Here is a 22,051-nt window from a genome sequence, read left to right on the forward strand (position 1 = left end):
TATTTATTTTTAATTAAAAATATATATTGCAGCTATAGTGGTATTTTGGCAGAAATCACGATAAACATACTACTGGGTGGATAAACATTACAAAAAAAGCTAACATTGCTTATAGTCTTTGTCCACCAGAGGGCTTTGAACTAAAGTGGCACTATGATGCTGAGGTTGATTCTCCGTTTTGAGATACACTGGGGCGGGTCTACAGACGGACGCTGAGGATGCTTGAGGATTCATTATCAACCACCTTCACTTTATTTAATCTATAACAGTGTTTTATTTATCGAACAAGTATTGCTTCCGTTAGCTTTTACAGGAACCTCTCCGGCCAAAGGACAGTGGAAATAGTCGTCTTTGTCTGACAAAACTCAATCGATTGCCAGCATACAGCAATACAACCCAGCTAATGTCTAATGTTCTTTGAACATCAGGTCATTGTGACAGCTTCATCTTGTTTTTTGACGGTTTTTAAACAAGCTTGATGGGCCCTTTCTAACGGTGGATTCTTAAAGCGCATCTTAAAGGCTTTGTCAGTACTCTGACGTCATTTGTGTTTATTTTTTCTGATATCAGCGGGGTAATGTGATTTAGTGTAAACGGTCGCTGCCAATGAATTAAGCTTTTTCCCACGCATTACACATTAATGTTTTGCCTGGTAATGAGTTAACAACGACGCGATACTTTCTTTGTCACAGCTGAAAGACAAAGAAACAACTGTTGTTACAACAGAGAAACAGCCGATCGATGTTTTTATCTCTCGTCGTTTATCTCAGCAAGATTTGCCGTTATTTCTCCATGTTTAGCACCGACAGACTCACGGTTCCTGAATATGTCAGTAATCGGCTACACAACCGGAGAACGGCACAGCCCTCTGGCCCTAGGGCTGTGTCTCCGGGAATCAACGCCGACGTTCTGGCCGTGTTGGACGGCTCTCTCCCCGCGCTGCGGTCCGCCATCAAAACACTAAAGTCGTCGAAAGACACTGGGGATTTGGAGGAGACCCGCCGGGCCATTGCTGAGACTTTCCAGCTGGTTGAGGAGGCCTGGGTTCTGCCCACAGTGGGCCGACTGGTAGCAGAGGAGATCTGCAACAGAATCCGGCTGGATGGGGGTCTGGAGCTGCTCTTGCAGTTGCTACAGACACCCGCCGTAGAAATAACATATGAGTCTGCCAAGCTCCTTGAGCAGATACTGGTCTCAGAAAACAGGTAAGGAACATTCTTCATAAAGGATTGTTCATATAGGCCCTAAAAAGTATTTAGACGAGCAAGTCACAGTTAAATATGAATGAATGTCATTGTATTAGTTATAGTAAACATACTGGTGGCTGTTCTGAAGAAAGATAGCACATGCATTGTACTTACAGTTTGTTTAGTTAGTTTAGCAGTTATAATAAATAAGATATACATTTCCAAAAAGTTTTTTTTTTGTGTGTGTATAAGAATATAAAAATTAAAGGATTGCTTTACTTCCAGAATAAATATTTCCTGACAGTTTACTCACTCCTATGTCATCTAAGATGTTCATGTCTTTCTTTCTTCAGTGGAAATTTTTTTTTTTTTGAGGAAAACATTTCAGGATTTTTCTCCATATAGTGGACTTCAGTGGTGGCCAATGGGTTGAAGGTCAAAATTGTTGTTTCAGTGCAGCTTCGAAGGGATCTACACGATCCCAGCCAAGGATTAAGGCTCTTATCTATCAAAACGATCAGCCGTTTTCTAAAAATAATTAAGATTTATATACTTTTTAATCACAAATGCTCATCTTGCACTAGCTCGACCTCACACATTACGTAATCATGTGAAATAGATGGAAGTACTGACCCAGTACTGACCCAGTGTTTACAAATAAGGTAAAATAATGTTGTCGGATGATTTTAAAGTTGGAATAGTGCATTTTTGAACTGAAGTACACAGACGAAAAACGAACCATGTGTGACTTTTCCAACGTGATTATGCAATGCGTGAAGACGAGCATCACAGAGCTAGTGCAAATTGCAAAATGAGCATTTGTGGTAGAAAGTATATACATTTATATACTTAAGGAAAATAAGGAATAGTTTAGCTAGATAAGACCCTTATTTCTTGGCTTGGATCATGTAGAGCCCTTTAAAGCTGCATTGAAACTGCAATTTGGACATTCAACTTGTTGGGCACCGTTGAAGTCCACTATATGGAGAAAAATCCTGGAATGCTTTCCTTAAAAAACATAATTTCTTTTTGACTGAATAGGCTGATAATTGGTTGACCCGTAATTATTATATAGTTTGTTTATTAGACAAAAGGCTTATGCATCTGAATTCTTTTAAATGCATGTTTTTGGTATTTCTCCACAGGGATTATGTGGCTCGTATGGGGCTTGGGGTCATCCTGAACCTGACCCGTGAGCAGGATGATGCCCAGCTGGCACGGAGCGTGTCGGGCATCCTTGAGCACATGTTTAAACACACAGAGGAGACATCTGCGCAGCTCATCACTAACGGAGCACTGGACACCCTCCTGTACTGGTGCCGTGGTACAGACCCAACTGTACTGCGGCACTGCGCTGTGGCCCTGGCAAACTGCGCCATGTACGGTGGCCACCGCTGCCAGCGCCTAATGATCGAAAAACAGGCGGCAGAATGGTTGTTCCCACTGGCGTTCTCCAAAGAGGACGAGCTCATCCGGTTCTATGCCTGTCTGGCCGTGGCTGTGCTGGCAGCTAACAGGGAGATTGAGAAAGAAGTGGTGAAGTCTGGCACTCTGGAGCTGGTGGAGCCCTTTATCGCCTCGTTGGACCCTGAAGAGTTTGCACGCAACCTGTTGGACAGTGCAGACAGTATGCAAGGCCGTACAGCTGCAGACCTGCAGCACTTGCTACCCTTGCTGGACGGTGCACGTCTGGAGGGGAAATGCATCGCAGCATTCTATCTGTGTGTGGAGACTAGTATCAAGTCCCGTCAACGTAATACAAAGGTCAGGCAAATGCTATATTTATTTGATATTGATTTTTTTCTTATTTGTAATTATTTGATAATACAGTTAAAGTCAAAAGTTTACATACACCTTGCAGAATCAATAAGAATGAATAAGTCATTTCAAATAAAAGACATTTGCATATAGTCAACCAGAGAAAATACTGAAATGTATAAAAACCCTGTTCATTTTTAATACTGTGTTGTTACCTGAATGATCCACAGTTGAAGCATCAGTGAGTGTTTGAACCTTCTGTAATAGCTGTAATAGAGAGCCCCTCAGTTGTCCTCAGTGTGAAAAGATGGATCTCAAAATCATACAGTCATTGTTGGAAAGGGTTCAAATACACAAAAATGCTGAAAAACCAAAGAATTTGTGGGACCTGAAGGATTTTTCTGAAGAACAGCGGGCAGTTTAACTGTTCAGGACAAACAAGGAACTCAGCTGTGGATCCTCCACGTAACAACACAGTATTAAAAATCAAGAGTATGTAAACTTTTGAACAAGGTCATTAAAAAATAACATATTTTGTATGATCCCTTGTATTTTAGCAAAATAATTAACATTTTGCAGATTCTGCAAGGTGTATGTAATCTTTTGACTTCAACTGTACATTGTAATATACAAAATATTCCTACATTTAATTGTAAATGTTTTCCTGAATCTTTCTACTCAGATATTTCAGGAGATTGGAGCTGTTCAGAGTCTAAAGAGGATCGTCATGTACTCCAGTAACGGCACTGTCTGCTCTCTGGCTAAGCGGGCCTTAACAATGATGAGCGAGGAAGTCCCAAGGCATATCCTTTCATCTGTACCCAACTGGAAGAGCGGAGAGGTACAGACCTGGCTGCAGCAGATTGGCTTCAGTGCATTCAGTGAACGATTTCAGGTTTGTACACAGCCCCCATTTCATGTTTAGCTGACCAAGATAACAGTGGAGGACATGATGATATTGTGAAGAAGTTTGCTGCGGTTTTGATCAGAGTTTTGTGTACAATATCTCTCAGGAACTGCAGGTGGATGGAGATCTACTGCTCAATATTAGAGAACAGGATCTGATCCAGGATCTGGGCATGACATCTGGGCTCACTCGCAAAAGGCTAGTGCTATTTAATTGCTTGGAATCCTTATTTATTCATTCTAAAAATAAAATTATTATTATTATTATATAGTGCAGCTTCATTCTTATTTAAACTCTAAATATAGTAAGGGTCCAAAAGTGTGGGATCACATTGAATATATGGGATTTAAAGAGATAGTTCACCCCAAAATGAAAACTCTGTCATTAATTAGACCTTTATTCATATTTGGAACATTTTTGAAGGTGTAAGTTGCATTGCTGTCAATGCAGGTCAGAAAGCTCTCGGATTTCATCAAAAATATTTTAATTTGTGCACTGAAGATGAACAAATGTTGGGTTTGGAATAGTCTCGCGTAGCCAGACCTTCAGACTGACGGCTGAAGGTCTGGAATTCATGGCAGTTTTAATTGGCCAAGGCCCGCCCATAAGGCCGTTTGACCGACATGTCAAACAACCAAACACAGTTAGTTTCGTTCAGCGTCACGTTTCGGGGTGTAGAAATGCCCCCACAACAACAGACTGGCATGCAACAAGTCAGTCATTGAAATAACCAGCATTGAAAGTTAACGAAGAAGAGGGAGAACAAGCAGTAAGTCAGTAATTTGTTCGCGAACGTCGCAAATGTGTATAACAACAACGACGTCTGCATAAGCACCTTTTAGCAAAACGCGAGTAAATCAGTCTGCGCTTTGTTTCCCGGCGGACCGAAAATAAACGCGACACTCGCGTGTTCCGGATATCCGATCAAATTCAACTAATCAGATCACGACTTCGACATTCCTGAAGTGTTTTCAGTTAAGTGTACCATATGCATCAGACGTTTAGCCAACGTTCCGTGGGCGTGACGCCTGAGGCTGAGACTAGGTTTGGAATGACATGAGGGTGAATAATTAATGACAGAATATTCATTTTTGGGTCAACTATACCTAGTTATTTGATAACCTCTGTACAGGTTTCTTCGAGATCTGCGTGTACTGAAAACCTACGCCAACTACTCCACATGTGACCCCAATAACCTGGCAGACTGGCTGGCCGATATAGACCCACGATTCCGCCAGTACACCTACGGCTTGGTTCAGTCAGGAGTTGATCGGAAAAATATCAGCCACATTACAGACCAACAGCTGCTGTCTGATTGCCATGTAGAGAGTGGAATCCATCGTGCCAAGATCCTTTCTTCTGCCCGCCGCCCTGTTAAACCCTGCTTAACCGATTCACAACCTGTGGGCCCTGATGTGTTCATCAGCTACCGCCGCACTACGGGTTCACAGCTTGCAAGGTTAGACCACAAATGAGATGGCTCACCTGTCTTTACACTAATGACTAATAACAAATGTTTTACTCTTTCCGCAGCCTACTGAAGGTGCATCTACAGTTGCGTGGTTTCAGCGTCTTCATCGATGTGGAAAAATTGGAAGCTGGTAGGTTCGAGGAGAAGCTGATCACGAGTGTACAGCGAGCGCGCAACTTCATTTTGGTGCTATCAGCCAACGCGTTGGACAAATGCATGGGTGACATGGCTATGAAAGACTGGGTTCATAAGGTTAGAGTCAGAAATCCTTCTTTGATCAAACTGTATTTTCATAAATAAAGCCATATGTGATCCTGCGGTTTTCAGGACACGGACCAGTGTCCTGATTGGTTTTGTGCGGACCACAAAACCAGTCATAAGTCACATGGGTATATTTGTAGCAATAGCCAACAATACATTGTATGGGTCAAAATGATTGATTATTCTTTTATGCAAAAAATCATTAGAATTTTAAGTAAAGATCATGTTCCATGAAGATATTTTGTAAATTTCCTACTGTAAATGTATCAAAACTTAATTTTTGATTAGTAACATGCATTGCTAAGAACTTTATTTGGTCAACTTTAAAGGCGATTTTTTCAATAATTTTTTTTTTTTCCACCCTCAGATTTAAGATTTTCAAATAGTTGTATCTCCATCCAAATATTGTCCTATCCTAACATTCCATATCAATGGAAAGCTTCTTCTCAATTTAAAAAAATTAACCCTTATGACTGGTTTCGTGGTCTAGGGTCACATATTTGCTCAAGGCTCATGTCTGCAAATGCTGCAATTGGACTGAAAACACTCTCCTGAAGGCTTCAGTCATTACAGTCATTATTACCTGTCATAACGTCCCTATCAGAGAAACCTTAAATCTTCTCTGAAGATGCCAAAACCACCTTCTGCCAAGACTTTTATATATGTAATTATGTGTATTGATATTGTCAATTACCCACATGAGACTAAACGATGTATTTTATCCTCAGGAGATTGTCACCGCTCTGAATGGAAAGAAGAACATTGTTCCTGTCACTGATAACTTTGTGTGGCCTGATCCGGCCTCTTTGCCAGAGGACATGAGCAGCATTCTCAAATTTAATGGCATTAAGTGAGTCAACACTCTGCCTGACTAAACACGTCGGTGCAATTACTCTTTGACATACAATATGTAATATGCTCTAGTTTATGCCTGCGCAGTAACTTGTTAAAATTGTACACCAGATCTCCAATCAATAAAAGCTTTTAATGTAGGCACTAATCTGAAATAATCAAATTGGAAAAAGAATTAACATAAATGTCTTCTCTTAATGTCACAGGTGGTCCCATGAGTATCAAGAAGCCACTATCGAAAAGATTCTACGCTTCCTCGAGGGATGTCCAAGCCAAGAACAAACAGACGGAGCCAAAACAAGCAAAAAAGAGCCAGAAAAGAAGTAAAACACACATTTGACTAATAAAAGCCCTTTTATTATGTCTAATAAGTTGGTGTTTTCAATAACAGCTGCCATGTAACCAGAACACACCTGATAACTCCTCAGAGGCCAGTGTTTCCTTCGGTTGTATGCATGTAGCTGGTCTAGATAAATACACAAGTGTAACCTACCCAAAGATGCAACGGAAACTTAAAAGGTGCAGTCACATTAGCATTTACAGGGGAAAAAATATACATCTTGTTAATTGTGTAGCAATATATGTACAGTTGAATCAAAAGTTTACATACACCTCGCAGAATCTGTAAAATGTTAATTATTTTACCAAAATATAAGGGATCATACAAAAAAACATGTATTTATATTTCACATAGAAGACATTTACATATAGTCCATATATAATTCAATAATAGTTGAATTTATAAAAATTATTTTGTTCAAAAGTTTACATACTGTGTTGTTACCTGAATGTTCCACAGCTCTTTGTTTTTTTTTTTTGGTTTAGTGATAGTTGTTCATGAGTCCCTTGTTTATCCAGAACAGTTAAAAATCCTTCAGGTACCACAAATTCTTTTTTTTTTTTCCAGCTTTTCAGCATTTTTGTGTATTTGAACCCTTTCCATACAATGGCTGTATGGTTTTGAGATCCATATTTTCACACTGAGGACAACTGAGGGACTCATTTCAAGATTGAGGTAAATTCAACATGTTTTGTCTTCTGGGGAACATGTACTGTAAGTATCTTCTGTAGCTTCTGAAGGGCAGTACTAAATAATAATAAAAAATGATATTTCGGCAAAAATCTACACATCCTCAATCCATTCAAAAGTTTACATCCCCTAGGCTCTTAATGCTTCATGTTTCCTTCTGAAGCATCAGTGAGCATTTGAACCTTCTGTAATAGTTGCATATGAGTCTCTCAGTTGTCCTTAGTGTAAAAAGGTGGATCTCAAAATCATACAGTCATTGTTGGAAAAGGTTTAAATACACAAAATATGAAAAACCAAAGAATCTATGGGACTTGAAGGATTTTTCTAAAGAACAGCGGGCAGTTTAACTGTTCAGGACAAACAAGGAACTTCTCCAAGGTGCATGTAAACTTTTGACTTCAACTGTGTAGCTCTCTTTTGGTCAGTGTGATTTTGTGTGACCAACTAGAACCTGTTCTGTGTGGGGAAATAATTCTCCCTCATTATTTTGGCAGTAACATAGATTCCTATACACTGGTTTTATTTTGCGAAATTCACAAAAGTGACTGTAACCGCATCTTAAGGATTATTCTGAGTTATTTACAGCTTTATGTCCGTCAACACCATTTGTGGCTATAAATAACACATTGAAAAATCCTCAATTGTGCTGTAATAATTAAACTTGCTATGTACTGACTGTGCCCCCAAAATTATGGGACATTTCTGTAACTCAGGAAGTTGAATCGATTTCTGCATTATCTATCGTATTTATGACATCAGCATAGTCAATTCATAGTCAGATAATACTAGATAATCTTGCATTATAGCATTGCCAGTTACATTATTGCAAGAAAGCCTTATGAAATATTATCTGAATTTGTGACCCTGGACCACAAAACCAGTCATAAGGTTAAATTTGACAAAACTGAGATTTATACATTATAAATTTATAAATAAGCTTTCTAATGATGTATAGTTTGTTAGGATAGGACAATATTTGGCTGAGATACATCTATTTGAAATCAGAAATCTGAGGATGCAAAAAAATCAAAAAGACTGAGAAAATCACCTTTAAAGTTGTCCAAATTAGGTTCCTAACAATGCATATTACAAATCAAAAATTACATTTTGATATGTTTACAGTAGGAATTTTACAAAAAATCTTCATGGAACATGAACTTTACTTAATTTCTCAATGATTTTTGGCATAAAAGAAAAATCAAAAATTTTGACTCATGCAATGTATTTTTGGCTATTGCTACAAATATACCTCAGCGACTTAAGACTGGTTTTGTGGTCCAGGGTCACATTTGTTAAAAAATTCTTTAGTTTCTCAAAGATAGTTTATCCTAGTTCAGTTAGTTGATCAAAAACTAATCATCAATACAGGTTTGTGCAGTTTATTACGTTCTGATATTATGAGCCCTGCATCATTTAAAAGGCAAATAACTAATTTTTCACTTCTAAGAATATCTCACAGTTCATAAAGCTTAAGATGAATCATTATGGTTATTAATCACCTCATGCAGTATTAGAAACAAACCCTGACATGACAGTTTCAGAACTTGAAAGACTGCTGTAGCGTTTTTCTTAGGATTTGTAAGAATGTTATGCTGCAGTTTAGAGTCAGTGATACATTTTCAGTCACTGTGAAGATGTAATTTGTCAATGAACACTTACTAACACCTATTAACAGTAACACCTCTAGCTTTATCCTGCAATTGAGCTCCCTACTGTTGCCTTATGATGTTTGTCTGAGAGCCCTTCAGGTGTAATACAATGTGTAAAATCTGTATAATTAAATCATGAGATTTTCTTTTTTCAGAAATAAACAGCAATAATAATCCATTTATTTAGCTACTCCACAGTTTTGTTTCACAAAAAAGATGCATTGTATTCAAATATTCTTGTACAAAACTGCTGAGATAATTGGTTTGACATACTTAGACAAACACAAAACACTGGATGTCACTTTCACTTCCAGTTAGCATATTGCCAAACCACACAGCCGTAATTTTAAGAGTCTCACATCCACATAATTCTAACCTGCTTTGCAGATTTTAGTCTAGAACACAACTAACATGGGTAAGCATTTATGTTTAACAAGAGGAGGAACATTGTATACTGTGTGGGTTAAAGCTGTGATTGTGCGTCCTGAGTTCATAGTATGGCTGTTATCCAAAGAGTAAAGCAACTGTATGTAGTTTTGGGGGAAGCGTGTTAAAGAAACAGATGCCATTTACCTCATTAGAAGTCAGTGTACCATTTTAAAGGGATAGTTCATCCAAAAAATGAAATGTGTGTGCCGTGGTACTCTCAATAATGGTTTTGGACTGTCCCGGGAGAGAAGAAATCTGAATAAAGTCGTTGTTTTTGTTTTCTTAACTCACAAAAATAATTCTTGTAGCTAAAATTACGGTTTAACAATGTTCTTACTACCTTTCTGGGCCTGGGAACGTTTTCAATCCGTTGCTGTATATTAAAGGTCGGAAAGCTCTTGGATTTAATCAAAAATATCTTTGTGTTCTGAAGATGAACAAAGGTCTCATTGGTTTTGAACAACATGAGGGGTGAATAATTAATGACAGAATCTTCATTTTTGGTTGAACTATCCCTTTTTTAAACACTGTCGACCTAAACTCACTCCATTGGTTGAGCTAATGTTGCTGTGTCTGTCTGGTCAAGATGCTGAAACAATGTTTTGGTAGCACCACAGAGTCACAGTGTTAACACTTTTTGTGGAAATCCAGCTACCAGTGGCTTACTCACAGTTGTCTTTGCATATTCAGCTCACACATGCCTTTGGAAAACATACAGAAATCACACAGGTTGTCTACACAAGGAACAAAGTAAATCAGTAATCCTAATACTTTCACTGTAAATGGCTGATGTCCAATACTGCTGATGTTGGAATCGTATGAGGTTCACATATTGCAGAAATATTTAATTCAAAAATACATTACCGTTCACAAGTTTCACCATGATTATTAATTAACAGATTTAGCCGCCCTGAGAAAAATGGTTATTAATTATTAATCCGTTGTGAAAAAATTAGCAATACAATACAAAATGAAATCTTCAAGCTTCTTAACAATAGAAAAAACGTTTTTTCATATTTATCAAAATTCATCACACACAGTACATTACGGTGGCTCAGAATTGTCAAAACACCTCTCAAAATGCTTGCTACGGATGCGAAAAACACAGAAAATGTAACCAGATCCGAATTTTTTAAATGACAGACTAAAGTTATAAACGTGATTGATACAACGTGAGGTCGTATTTATTTTTTAACATGCAAAAATTTCCGATTCAAAGTCCTTGCACACTTTTTCGTATGTGTATTTTTGCATTCAGCAAAATTTGCCACACACAGAACATCATGGTGGCTGAGAGTTGTCAAAACACCTCTCAAAAAGCTTGCCAAGTATGCAAAAAATGCAGAAAATAGAACCCGATCCAAGTTTTTTTTTATGACGGACGAAAGTTTCGGAGCCAGTGTGTAAACATGATTGACACAATGTGAGTCGTATTTATTTTTTCACGTGCAAAAATTTTGGACAAGAATTTCGAACTTAAGGTCCCTGCACACGGAGTCCGAAATTTTCGTATGCGTATTTTTATATTTATCAAAATTCATCACACACAGTACATTACGGTGGCTCAGAATTGTCAAAACACCTCTCAAAATGCTTGCTACGGATGCGAAAAACACAGAAAATGTAACCAGATCCGGAATTTTTTAACGACGGACGAAAGTTTTGGTGACGGTGCGTAAACATAATTGACACAATGCGGGTCGTATTTATTTTTTAATGTGTCAAATTTTTGGAAGAGAATTTCAAACTCAAGGTCCAAATTTTTGTATGCGTTTTTCCGTATTTGTCAAAATTCGTCATGGACAGAACTTCACTGAGGACTGTCAAACAAATCTCTCAAAATGCTCGCTACGAATGTGGAAAACGCAGAAAATTTAACCAGATCGGAATTTTTTTATGACGGACAAGTGACACCATGTGAGTTGTATTGATTTTTTTAACGTGCAAAAGTTTTGAACGAGAATTATTAACTCAAGGTCCTTGCACAGTCAAAATTCTAAATCTAAAATTGTCATGCACAGTACATCACGGTTGCTCAGAATTGTCAAAACACTATCAAAATGCTTGGTACGTATGCGAAAAATGCAGAAATTTAACCAGATCCGAATTTTTTTATGACAGACAAAAGTTTCGGCGCCAGTATGTAAGAGTGATTAACGTAAGGTCGTTTTTATTTTTTAACAAGCAAAAATTTGGGACTCAAGGTCCCTGCACACAGAGTCTGAAATTTCCGTATGCATATTTTTGTATTCATCAAAATGCTTGCTACAGGTGAGAAAAAAAACTAATCCTATTTTTTTTTTTTTTTCTGCGAAAATTTCAGCAGCAGTGTGTAAACGTCATTTTTAGCATGTGAACATTTTGGGCTTGAGGTCCTTGCACATTGAGTCAGAAATTTTTGCATGCATTTTTTCGTATTTGTCAAAATTAGTCATGCACAGAACATCAGGGTGGCTGAGAATAGTCAAAACACCTCTCAAAATGCAAAAATTCCGGACGAGAATTTGGCACCTTTACTCTGTCTTTTGCTGTTGTAGCATAACTTTCATAGAGTCAATGTCAGGATATTCCAGAGCCTTCTCTGCTCTCCCTCTTCTCCTGGCAACCCAAGCCCCTGTACACATCAAATACATATTTATTAATATACAATAAATATACAAGCATAAATAATTCTGTTTAAATCTAAATCTGATATAAACATATATAAAATAATTCTGATATGGTTTAGGATGGAATTCATTTAGGGTGAATCCATGTAAATTAGGCCACTTTTTGGCTTTGAGATGATGACTAAATTAATTTTACAAACTAACAGTCTAAATAATGACCGTTGAGGGTTTACCCGATAATGGCAGCTGGAATAATTAGAATGATGGCCCCAAAGATGAAGGGGAATCCCTTCATGAAGTGTAGAGTGGCAGGGTACAGAGAGTTAAAGACCCCACTAGATACTAGTGAGCATAGACCTTCCACACACGCCACTGAAGCAAACAGAGCACCTAAGTGAATCAAACAAAAACAAATAAATAAAACACTTTTTACAGTTCCATTCAACAATATTCATTTGTAACAAGGCTGTCATTGTTCACCTTGTTCTGAAGGGTCCACCAGCTTGGATAGTTTAGATCTCAGGACTGGGGTAGAGGCCATAAAAAGGAAGCACAGCCCATATCCTGACAAAGGCAGATAGATAAGCAATTTCTGTAATTTCTGCAAGTTCATTTCCTCCATGAACATTTACCTACTGCAGCCACTGGAGGACAGCATAAGGTTGCATCAGTGCTAGATATATTTCAAAATGTCTTGAAGCAGCATCTTGACCTTTATCCTGTACTGTAAGCATAAATAGTAACTAAATAGTAGAACATTAACCTAATATCTTAAAGTCACACCCTGGAAAGAATGTCAGATAAATGCTTGTAATTAAAAAGTGTCACTTTTCACTGTTTTCAGATATATGGCTTTAATTTTTGTTACCTAACTAAATAAAAATATGCAGAGATAAGTAAATATATATATTTTTTTTACATTTATAATATAAGACAAAATATTTAAGTATATATTTAAATATTAAGGGATTATGGCATATTCAACATAAAATATAGGGAGCATGAAATTGATCAAACTGTATCATGGTTTCTACAAAAATATTCAACAGCATAACATAACTGTTTTCAACAATGAAAACAGGAAATGTTTTTTAAACACCAAATCAGCATTTAAAATGATTTCTGAAGAAGCATGTGATACGGGAGTCTGGACTCTTCAGTGTCACATGAATGGCTGCTGAAAATTCAGCTTTATATATATTAGTGGTGGGCATAGATAATTTTTTTTAATCTAGATTAATCTCACTGTAATCTTGGAATTAATCTAGATTAATGTAGATTAAAATGGCTAATTTGAATTCTGCTGAAGGCATTCAGAATATGTGTGCCACCCAAATAATGAGTAATAGTAAGTCTTTGAAAATGGGTTTCTCAAGTCAGGTGGTGCATTAGACCAGGCACTCATCTCCTGTTTCCAAAATGCATCACAAACTGCTTGACAATTGCATTTACAACACAATTAACTATACAAACTTGTGTGACCAACTATTCCTACACTGCATGTACTTCTGCGTAAAAGGCTGCGCGACGTGCGCATTGCAGTTAAATACACAGACGAGCACGGGCATGGATATCTGCGTGAATTCTGCTGAAGGCATTTTCAGAATACGTGTGCTACCCAAATAAGGACTAAAAGTAAGTCTTCGAGAACGGGCCAGGTGGCGCATTAGATCAGGCGCTCATCTCCTGATTCCAAAATGCATCACAAACTGCTTGACAATTGCATTTACAACATAATTACCTATACAAACTTGTGTAACCAAGTACTTCTGCGCAAAAGGCTGCACGATGTGTGCGTTGCCGTTAAATACACAGACGCACGGGCATGGATAGCCTATCTGCGTGCATAGTCTTCCATTAAACTGCGTTGCTTTTAGAAGCGTCAATTCAGTTATTGCATATAGTTTAATGTCTTAATTTCGGGATTTTCAAAGTAAATTATAACTCAAACTTGAGATTTTACTGGGGCACAGCAGATTTTCACTGGGGCACGTGCCCCAGTAAAAAGGGTCTAGCAAGGTACGCACCTGCCATGAAGCGGCTTCATAACTGCATCCATGTTTGCACGTCTCATTTGATGTGGTAATTTCACAGAAGTTGAAGACTCGTTCTCGCCCCCTACAGTGCAATTCGACTAGGTATACGTCATCCGCGCTAAAATGTCAAGGTGAAAGTCATCATATCTTGCGTAGTTTAGACCCAGCTCCCAACCCAACTTTGAGAATAGATTTTTTTTTATCGCCCGATAAGAGTCTCACATTAACGCAGCACGTTAACGCCGATAACGGCCCACCACTAATATATATATATATATATATATATATATATATATATATATATATATATATATATAGAGAGAGAGAGAGAGAGAGAGAGAGAGATATAGAGATATAGATATGTATATGAGATCTTACCTGTAAACATAAGAGCTGTAGTGTTAGCGAACGAAATCACAATCAAGCCGACTATGTTAGAGGTAAGGCCCACTAAAGCCACCCAGGAGTCCTCAAGACAGCATTGCATAACCCTCAGCCCCGTCAGACTAGTGAGGTAGGCCAGATGCTTGGCTGCAGAGCCATAACCGATCAGCTCTGGACCCCAGCAGAGCGGAGCGCTCAATTCATACAGCACATAGAGGTCACTGGAGCCTAAATGTACAGACACCACCACAAAAAAGCAGAGAGTGTACAACCACAGTTTAGTTCTGCGCCCCTGCGGTGCGTCAGATGCATAGAGGCGGCAGACAGCCCGGTGATGCCTGGTGGAAAGGAGCTTTGCCTCAGGGTCAGGGGTGACCGTTTCAGGCACAAAAAGGTATGCGTAAAGGGCAGCTGCAAGATTTGTGGCCAATACCAGCCAGAATGGGTTGATATATCTGGAGGAAAACACACACTGTTGGTTTTTTTTCATCTTTGATTTAAAAAAAATATTAAATGTTATGTATGAAAAGTTGACAAATACCCTTGTGCCCTTCGCCACTGTCCTCCGATGATGCTCGCAAACATCCCAGCCAATCCAAGAGAAGCCTCTAAAATCGCTACACGAAAGGTGCGAGATCCCCTGGCGCTTGTGTCGGCCACATACGCAAAGCAACCGGCCAAAATAGCATTGAAGTCCCCGGACAGGCCACTGCAGATTCTCCCAATGAGGAACCAGAACACAGGCAGCTTCAGATACATGACCATTAAATACACGGATGCTTGAACAGCCAGGCCAAAGGAAGGGATGATCAGAACAAGACGCCGACCTGCACGGTCACTCCATGAGCCCAGCAGGGTCACCATGATCAGCCCAACTAGAAATCCACCTAAGTTTATGTACAGGTTCCAGTGTGCAGTCAGAGTCTCCACTTCCTAGATGAGGGAAACAAATGACATATAAAACCATTTTTTCTGCCACTTTAGTGATTAGAGTTCACTTTTTGGAAACATTCATTGTAGTTTTTTTAATAGGCTACTTGAGACTTGAGAGGGTTTTTCAGTTTCAGAGTCAATTTTTTTTTTATAATTTACAAGGAAAATTACCTGGTATTATTTGTTTGGGTTCCAATTTTGTGATTAAAAAAAGGACTAAAAAGGACACACTCAAAATAAGTGCCATTTGTTTGAGAATGTACTACACTGGTTGGCTGTATAGTTTTGATTTACTAAAAAGAATCGGCTCATGACAGTCATTGTTCGGAAATCGAACTACATGGTAGTGCTCTATATTTCTAATTCACTAAAAAGAACCGGCTCATAACAGTCATTCATTCAGGAATTGAACTACACTGGTAGCACTGATTATTTTTGATTCACTAAAAAGAACCGGCTTATAACAGTCATTCGTTTGGGAATCAAACTACACTGGTAGCACTGTATATTTCTGATTCACTTAAAAGAACTGGTTCAGGAATCAAAGTACACTGATAGCACTGTTTATTTTTGATTTACAAAAAAAAGAACCGGTTCATTACATTAATTTGTTCAGGAATCGAACTACACAGGTAGCACTGTTTATTTTTTATTCACTAAAAAGAACCGGTTCATAACATTTATTTGTTCGAAATCGTACTGCACTGGTAGCACTGTATACTTTTGATTTACCAAAAAGAACTGGTTCGGGAATCGAACTACACTGGTAGCACGTTTTATTTTTGACTCACTAAAAAGAACCGGTTCATAACATTCATTTGTTCGGAAATCGAACTGCACTTGTAGCACTGTATATTTTTGATTCACTTAAAAGAACCGGTTTGGGAATCGAACTAGTACCTGTATATTTTTGTTTCACTGAAAAGAACCAGTTTGGGAATCGGACTGCACTAGCGCTGTATATTTTTGATTCACTGAAAAGAACCAGTTCAGGAATCGAACTACACTGGTAGTACAGTTTAATTTTTATTCACTAAAAAGAAACGGTTAATAATAGGGCTGGACCAGAATATTTGAATATTCGTTTGGTCTGTTGGCATTTGATTTTAAATTTTGAGATTTGAATATTCTTTTTTTTCATACACCTTGCATCCCCTGCGAAACGGTTCTCATTCACGCTTAAATATGAATGAAGAAGATCAGACTGCTGCGCCACTAACACAGAGACAGCAAAAAAAAAAAAAGAGAGAGAGATTGAGCAATATTTGAGAGACACTATAAAGTACTGTCGGGCCCACTTGAATGGTGGAAGCAAAACTAGGGCTGTGCCTGTCGCAATGACAACTGCACCTCCAAGTTTAAATGCAGGCAGTAGGCTAAAGCTGATCGCAAAGCCCCAGCAAAAATAATTACCATGAATGTGTCGGGGGGAAAGTAAGGAGATATTTGAATTTATTATTAATAAACTAGTATTTGATACAAAGATGGAGTTGACGATCTTGACTCGCCATTTGCTCATTGGACGCGCCTTTAATGCCTAAACGCATATTTATGGATTAGGCCTATAGCTAATGAAAGATTTTTGTTTTCGATTTGAATTATTTAAAATTATTTTTTAACAGTTCCGGATGATATATTAGTCTTACCTTTATGAGCAAAAATTAAGTTTCACATTGTCACATGTTTGTTCTGTTGTGTTCCTGTCTGAGTTAGTTCCTCATTTGTTCCCATGGTTTTTGATTAATTACTACACACCTGTTTCAGTTCTCCCTAATTACCCTTAGTATTTAAGTCTTGCGTTATCCCCATTTCCTTTGTCTGCTATTATTTGTTACATGTGTTTGGAACTACCCTGATCGTCATCATTGTGTATTTGTCATCGTAGACTATATTAAAAAGTCTATTCTTTGAAATTCCTGCCTTGTTCTCCTCCGTTCAACCTCCAGAGCGTGACAGAATAGCAGACCAAACAACAGTTTATTTGCGGTGTTTTTTCTTCCTTTTGTTTTGGTTTGTTTCTTTTTTGTCTTCCCTCTCCCGGAATGGATCTGCCAGCAGTCCAACTCCTCTGCCTGAAGCAACAGGACCGTTCGCTGGAGGACCACACAAGGGACTTTTTAGATCTGGCGTGTCTTACACATTTCCCGGATTGCTCGCTCAGTGTTTTCTATCACGCCAGCTTGAGCGAGCCGTGTAAGGCACGCCTACCAGCGAACGGTCCCAGGGAAGATTTCGCCGCCTTCGTGGAGTGGGCGCTGGAGAGTAATGGACTGTATTTCTCCGTCTGTCCCGTTCAGGAAGACTTCTCCAGCCCCACTCCCGATCCAGAGCCCAGCCAGTTATCATCACCCTGCAGCACGGAGCACCAGCCAGAGCCCGCCGCAGCCGCAGTGCCACGATCTGCCGCTCTTAAAGCGACAGAGGACATCGCGACTGACCAGGTGTGTGAGCCGGCTAGCATCACCGAGGGAGTTCTCGTGGAGATCGAGGGCTTAGAGGGAAGCCCCGCCCACACTCCTAATCCTGAGGGTGAGCTACAACTGAGCTGTGGTGGTTATTATGAGGAGCTATTGGAAATTTTTGAAGTGGATTTAATTGACTGGTTTGGGGAGATTATTTCCAGTCCTCCCGAGTCCCCGCTGGTTCCGCCCAGCCGTCCTGAGTCCCCGCTGGTTCCGTCCAGCCGTCCAGAATCTCCGCCAGTCACATCCAGTCTTCCAGAGTCTCCGAAAGCTCCATCCAGCCGTCCAGAATCCCCACCAGTCTCATCCAGTTCTCCAGAGTCTCCGCTGGTTCCGTCCCGTTCTCCAATGTCTCCGAAGTTCCCACCCAACCTCCCTCTCCCGCCTCCACTCAAGCCAGCCAGTCCTTCAGCCCTGTCTCTGCCACAGCCAGTCTGTCCCAAAGCTCACCCTCAGGCAGCACCACCTAGGAGTGTGGACCCATCATGGGACATCCAGGCTCCAGCTCCGCCTAGGCGTGTCGTTCCCCAAGCTCTGCCTACATCCTCCGAGTCCGGGACTCCACCTCGGTCCTCCGACCCTTCGGCTCCGCCTTGGCTCCTGGCTCCCTCATCTCCACCGTGGCCCGTCATCCCACCAGCTCCACCGGGCTCCCTCGTCTCTCCGGCTCCGCCTTGGTCAGTCGTTGACCATCCGCCGCCTCGGGACTCCATTCCTCCGGCTTCACCTCGTCACTCTGTCCCTCCGGCTCTGTCAGGCTCCTCCTTCCCTCCAGCTCTGCCTATGTCCTCTGTCGCTCCGGTGTCACTGCGGTCTTCCGGAACCCCAGCTCTGCCTCGGTCCCCTGAGCCATCTGCGTCACCTTGGCCCTCCAGACCTGCAGTGTCACCCTGCCTCTCCATCTGCTCGGCCGCACCTGGCTCACTTCCACCAGAGGCTTCTTCTCCGTCGCTCGTCCCCAGGGTGTCGTTGACCAGCTCTCCACCATGGCTCCTCCCTCCCTCGACTCCGCCCTGGGACGTCATCCTGGCTGGGCTCTGGACTACCATCTGGCTCCTCCTGCTTCTGGCTCCTCCCTGGCTCCTTCCTCCTTCTACTCCACCCTGGCCTCATGAACTTTACCCCTTTCCCATTGCCTGCTCTTCGCCTGCCCCACGCCCGCCTCCTGAACCCCCACCCTCCCTCCTCTGTTGGACTCTTTGTCGGCGCGAGGACGCGCCTTTCCGGGAGGGGGCGAAATGTCACATGTTTGTTCTGTTGTGTTCCTGTCTGAGTTAGTTCCTCATTTGTTCCCATGGTTTTTGATTAATTACTACACACCTGTTTCAGTTCTCCCTAATTACCCTTAGTATTTAAGTCTTGCGTTATCCCCATTTCCTTTGTCTGCTATTATTTGTTACATGTGTTTGGAACTACCCTGATCGTCATCATTGTGTATTTGTCATCGTAGACTATATTAAAAAGTCTATTCTTTGAAATTCCTGCCTTGTTCTCCTCCGTTCAACCTCCAGAGCGTGACACACATAGCGCTGGCGCTTCCATGTTCTGCAAAGCGCACTTCAGCTTTACTCTCCGCACAAACGATTGGATATGCGCCTAATAGCACACATTTATCTAGGTTAAACGGTTCAACTAATATTGTGATATGCTTTAAGTTTTTTATATCCATGGATTTTAATTGAAATCGTGATGACTTGAGGGCTAAATTGGCAAAAAACTTAAATTTAACAAATAAAAAGTGTTACAAATATATTTCTAAATTAACTTTAACCTAAATAAACGAAAATAAATGTAATCACTTTGCTATTAAAAACAGCAGCTCTGATGAGCTGTCGGACAAGGTCCGGGCGAGGTTTTAGGAATTTTTGCAACAAATGTTTGTTTAATAGCCTATTTAACATTTTTATTTAGGCTAGTTTCATATTTAAATGTATTATTTATTTTATGTTAGCGTTTTGTAGGCTGCTTGTTCACTGACGGAAGTGCTCAAAGAAACACGGACGTTTGATAATAATGTTTGAGCCTCATTTATTTTGGGTTTCAAAATAATATACATGTATATGTATATTATACTATATATATAGGCTTATATACACAAACGTTATATATAATGTATATATTTATTTATAAATAATTTATTTATATATATATAAACTGCACCATTTTTTTCTTTCTTCTTTTATTTAAATAGCCTACCCTTTACGGTGTCAGTAATTACTGTGCTGCTAATTTCTGATTTGGGAGTGATTTGTTTGTTAAAAAATGTTAGGCTACCTTATTAAAAGTATTGCTCTTAACAGACCTGTGTGTTTTTGTATCACTAGCGCAGTGTCCGTTCATGAAGCATATAAGCTCTGCCTGCATGAGGTGGTGCAGCTTCCAACTTGCAATGATCTATAACAATTTATTAATTCTAAACATGTTATGTGTCCATATTGCACCAAAATGCAACACTGCACTCCCTTGGGTCCACAGCAAAAATTGTTTGGATGAACTGTTCTCGACATAATAAAAATGCAAACAGAAAGACATACAGAGATTCCTGTCTTTATTAGAGAGAAGAATATGTTCAGCCCCTCCCACCGAAGCTTCGAATATTCGATGTGGATTACTACCGAAGCTTCGAAGCTCAAAAAATGGTATTCAGACCAGTCCTAGTTCATAATAACCATTCGTTCAGGAATCAAACTACACTGGTAGCACTGTATATTTTTTTATTTACTTAAAAGAACCGGTTCAGGAATCGAACTACACAGTACCGCTGTATATTTTTGATACACTGAAAAGAATCGGTTCAGGAATCCAACTACACTGGTAGCACTGTATATTTTTGATTTACTTAAAAGAACCGGTTCGGGAATCGAACTACACTGGTAATGCTGTATATTTTTGATTCACTGAAAAGAACCAGTTCAGGAATCGAACTACACCGGTAGTACAGTTTAATTTTTATTCACTAAAAAGAAACGGTTCATATTAGCCATTCGTTCAGGAATCAAAACTACACTGGTAGCACTGTATATTTTTGATACACTGAAAAGAACCAGTTCGGGAATCGAACTACGCCGGTAGCGCTGTATATTTTTGATTCACTAAAAAGAACCGACTCATAACAGTCACTCATTCGGGAATCCGACTGAATCTACTCAGAAGAGTCCTTCTTTCAGGAATCAACTGGTAGCGCCAGACACCCACTGGTTTGACACCCAGACAGTGTCAAATATGTTACCTTCTGCAGAGGATCGTGGACTGTAGATGCATTACATCCTCCTCCCTTTGTTCCATTGTAACCCACGTCTTCACTGATGCGATCCCACAGGTACTGCGTATACAAAGGCATCTGGAGAGCAATGGAGAACGTAGACAGGAACATAACGGGCTCCACGGTCACGGAAAACGGACATGAACACGGCGGTGGACCTTTGTTTTGTGGAACCTTAAAACAACAACAGAGTTTGCTGGAGTCACTCTCCAGGTCCTCCGCAAGAATAGCGCTGGTGTCGGAATCAGCCATGATTTAAAGCGTTTAGCGTCCGAACGCGTAAATCACACCGACGACAAAGCTGCACGACAAAGGAGTGTTAACATAACTAGCCTGAACAAAACAGAAACTACAAACACCAACGGAAGCCGCTGTGTTTTCATTCAGTTCATCAGTTTTCTGTGCTGCTGTCGCCCTCTTTTGCTATTCGTATGAAATTAAAAGTACAACAGAATAATCCTTAGACTAAACAAAAACTGCCATTTGTTTTGTAAATCATCTTTATAGTATTTGGTGCATAACAAACTTTTATATTATTATATTATGAATCAAATAATAGGAAATACCAGAATTAGCCTATTAGCACATTGTTTCAAGCACAAACCTCCTCTTGGGGTGTATTAGTGAACCAATTCTGGGAATCAGCAAATAGCTGAAATAGTATTTGTTTTTTATTCATTTATTTATTTACATTCATGTCAAATCATGATTCAAGTAATAACAGGATTGAAAAAGCTTTTTAAGCTTGAAATCATTTTGAAGAGGAATGCACCTGGTTTAACGTCTCAAATAGGATTTTTTTCTCCGCAGGCTGATATGAT

The 22,051-nt window shown here is 39.7% G+C and overlaps 2 protein-coding genes across 3 annotated transcripts; one reads left to right on the forward strand and one right to left on the reverse strand.

Annotated features, from left to right (window-relative positions):
* Positions 1–155: 155 nt before the first annotated feature.
* sarm1 (sterile alpha and TIR motif containing 1) lies at positions 156–9,295 on the forward strand. Its single transcript, XM_073817762.1, has 8 exons — positions 156–1,205; positions 2,333–2,951; positions 3,628–3,840; positions 3,959–4,050; positions 4,985–5,311; positions 5,386–5,575; positions 6,313–6,434; positions 6,643–9,295. The coding sequence occupies exons 1-8, from the start codon at positions 742–744 to the stop codon at positions 6,761–6,763; spliced, it is 2,148 nt and encodes a 715-aa protein (XP_073673863.1). The 5' UTR covers positions 156–741; the 3' UTR covers positions 6,764–9,295.
* Positions 9,296–9,443: 148 nt separating this feature from the next.
* On the reverse strand, positions 9,444–21,621 carry slc46a1 (solute carrier family 46 member 1). Of its 2 annotated transcripts, XM_073817763.1 has the most exons (6): positions 21,198–21,620; positions 15,115–15,506; positions 14,568–15,028; positions 12,634–12,717; positions 12,387–12,543; positions 9,444–12,158 (listed from the first exon to the last, which is right to left on the reverse strand). In XM_073817763.1, exons 1-6 carry the CDS (start codon positions 21,480–21,482, stop codon positions 12,104–12,106), a joined length of 1,434 nt encoding a protein of 477 aa, XP_073673864.1. In that variant the 5' UTR covers positions 21,483–21,620; the 3' UTR covers positions 9,444–12,103. The 2 variants fall into 2 exon arrangements, with proteins under 2 accessions (XP_073673864.1, XP_073673865.1); XM_073817764.1 differs by lacking the exon at positions 9,444–12,158 and having other exon boundaries at positions 12,383–12,543; positions 21,198–21,621.
* Between the last annotated feature and the right edge of the window lie 430 nt (positions 21,622–22,051).

This window comes from Garra rufa, chromosome 14, assembly GCF_049309525.1.
Source record: "Garra rufa chromosome 14, GarRuf1.0, whole genome shotgun sequence".
Classification (NCBI taxonomy): domain Eukaryota; kingdom Metazoa; phylum Chordata; class Actinopteri; order Cypriniformes; family Cyprinidae; genus Garra; species Garra rufa.

Excerpts from the sequence above, each read along its gene's own strand:
- slc46a1 (XM_073817763.1), bottom strand. The coding sequence starts at position 21,482 with ATGGCTGATTCCGACACCAGCGCTATTCTTGCGGAGGACCTGGAGAGT. Across the intron at positions 12,718-14,567 it reads TACAGCTCTTATGTTTACAG|GATATGGGCTGTGCTTCCTT; the intron begins GTAAGATCTCAT and ends TGCCTTTGTCAG. Across the intron at positions 12,159-12,386 it reads ATTCCAGCTGCCATTATCGG|GGGCTTGGGTTGCCAGGAGA; the intron begins GTAAACCCTCAA and ends TGATGTGTACAG.
- sarm1 (XM_073817762.1), top strand. The coding sequence starts at position 742 with ATGTTTTTATCTCTCGTCGTTTATCTCAGCAAGATTTGCCGTTATTTC. Across the intron at positions 3,841-3,958 it reads CATTCAGTGAACGATTTCAG|GAACTGCAGGTGGATGGAGA; the intron begins GTTTGTACACAG and ends AATATCTCTCAG. Across the intron at positions 4,051-4,984 it reads TCTGGGCTCACTCGCAAAAG|GTTTCTTCGAGATCTGCGTG; the intron begins GCTAGTGCTATT and ends ACCTCTGTACAG.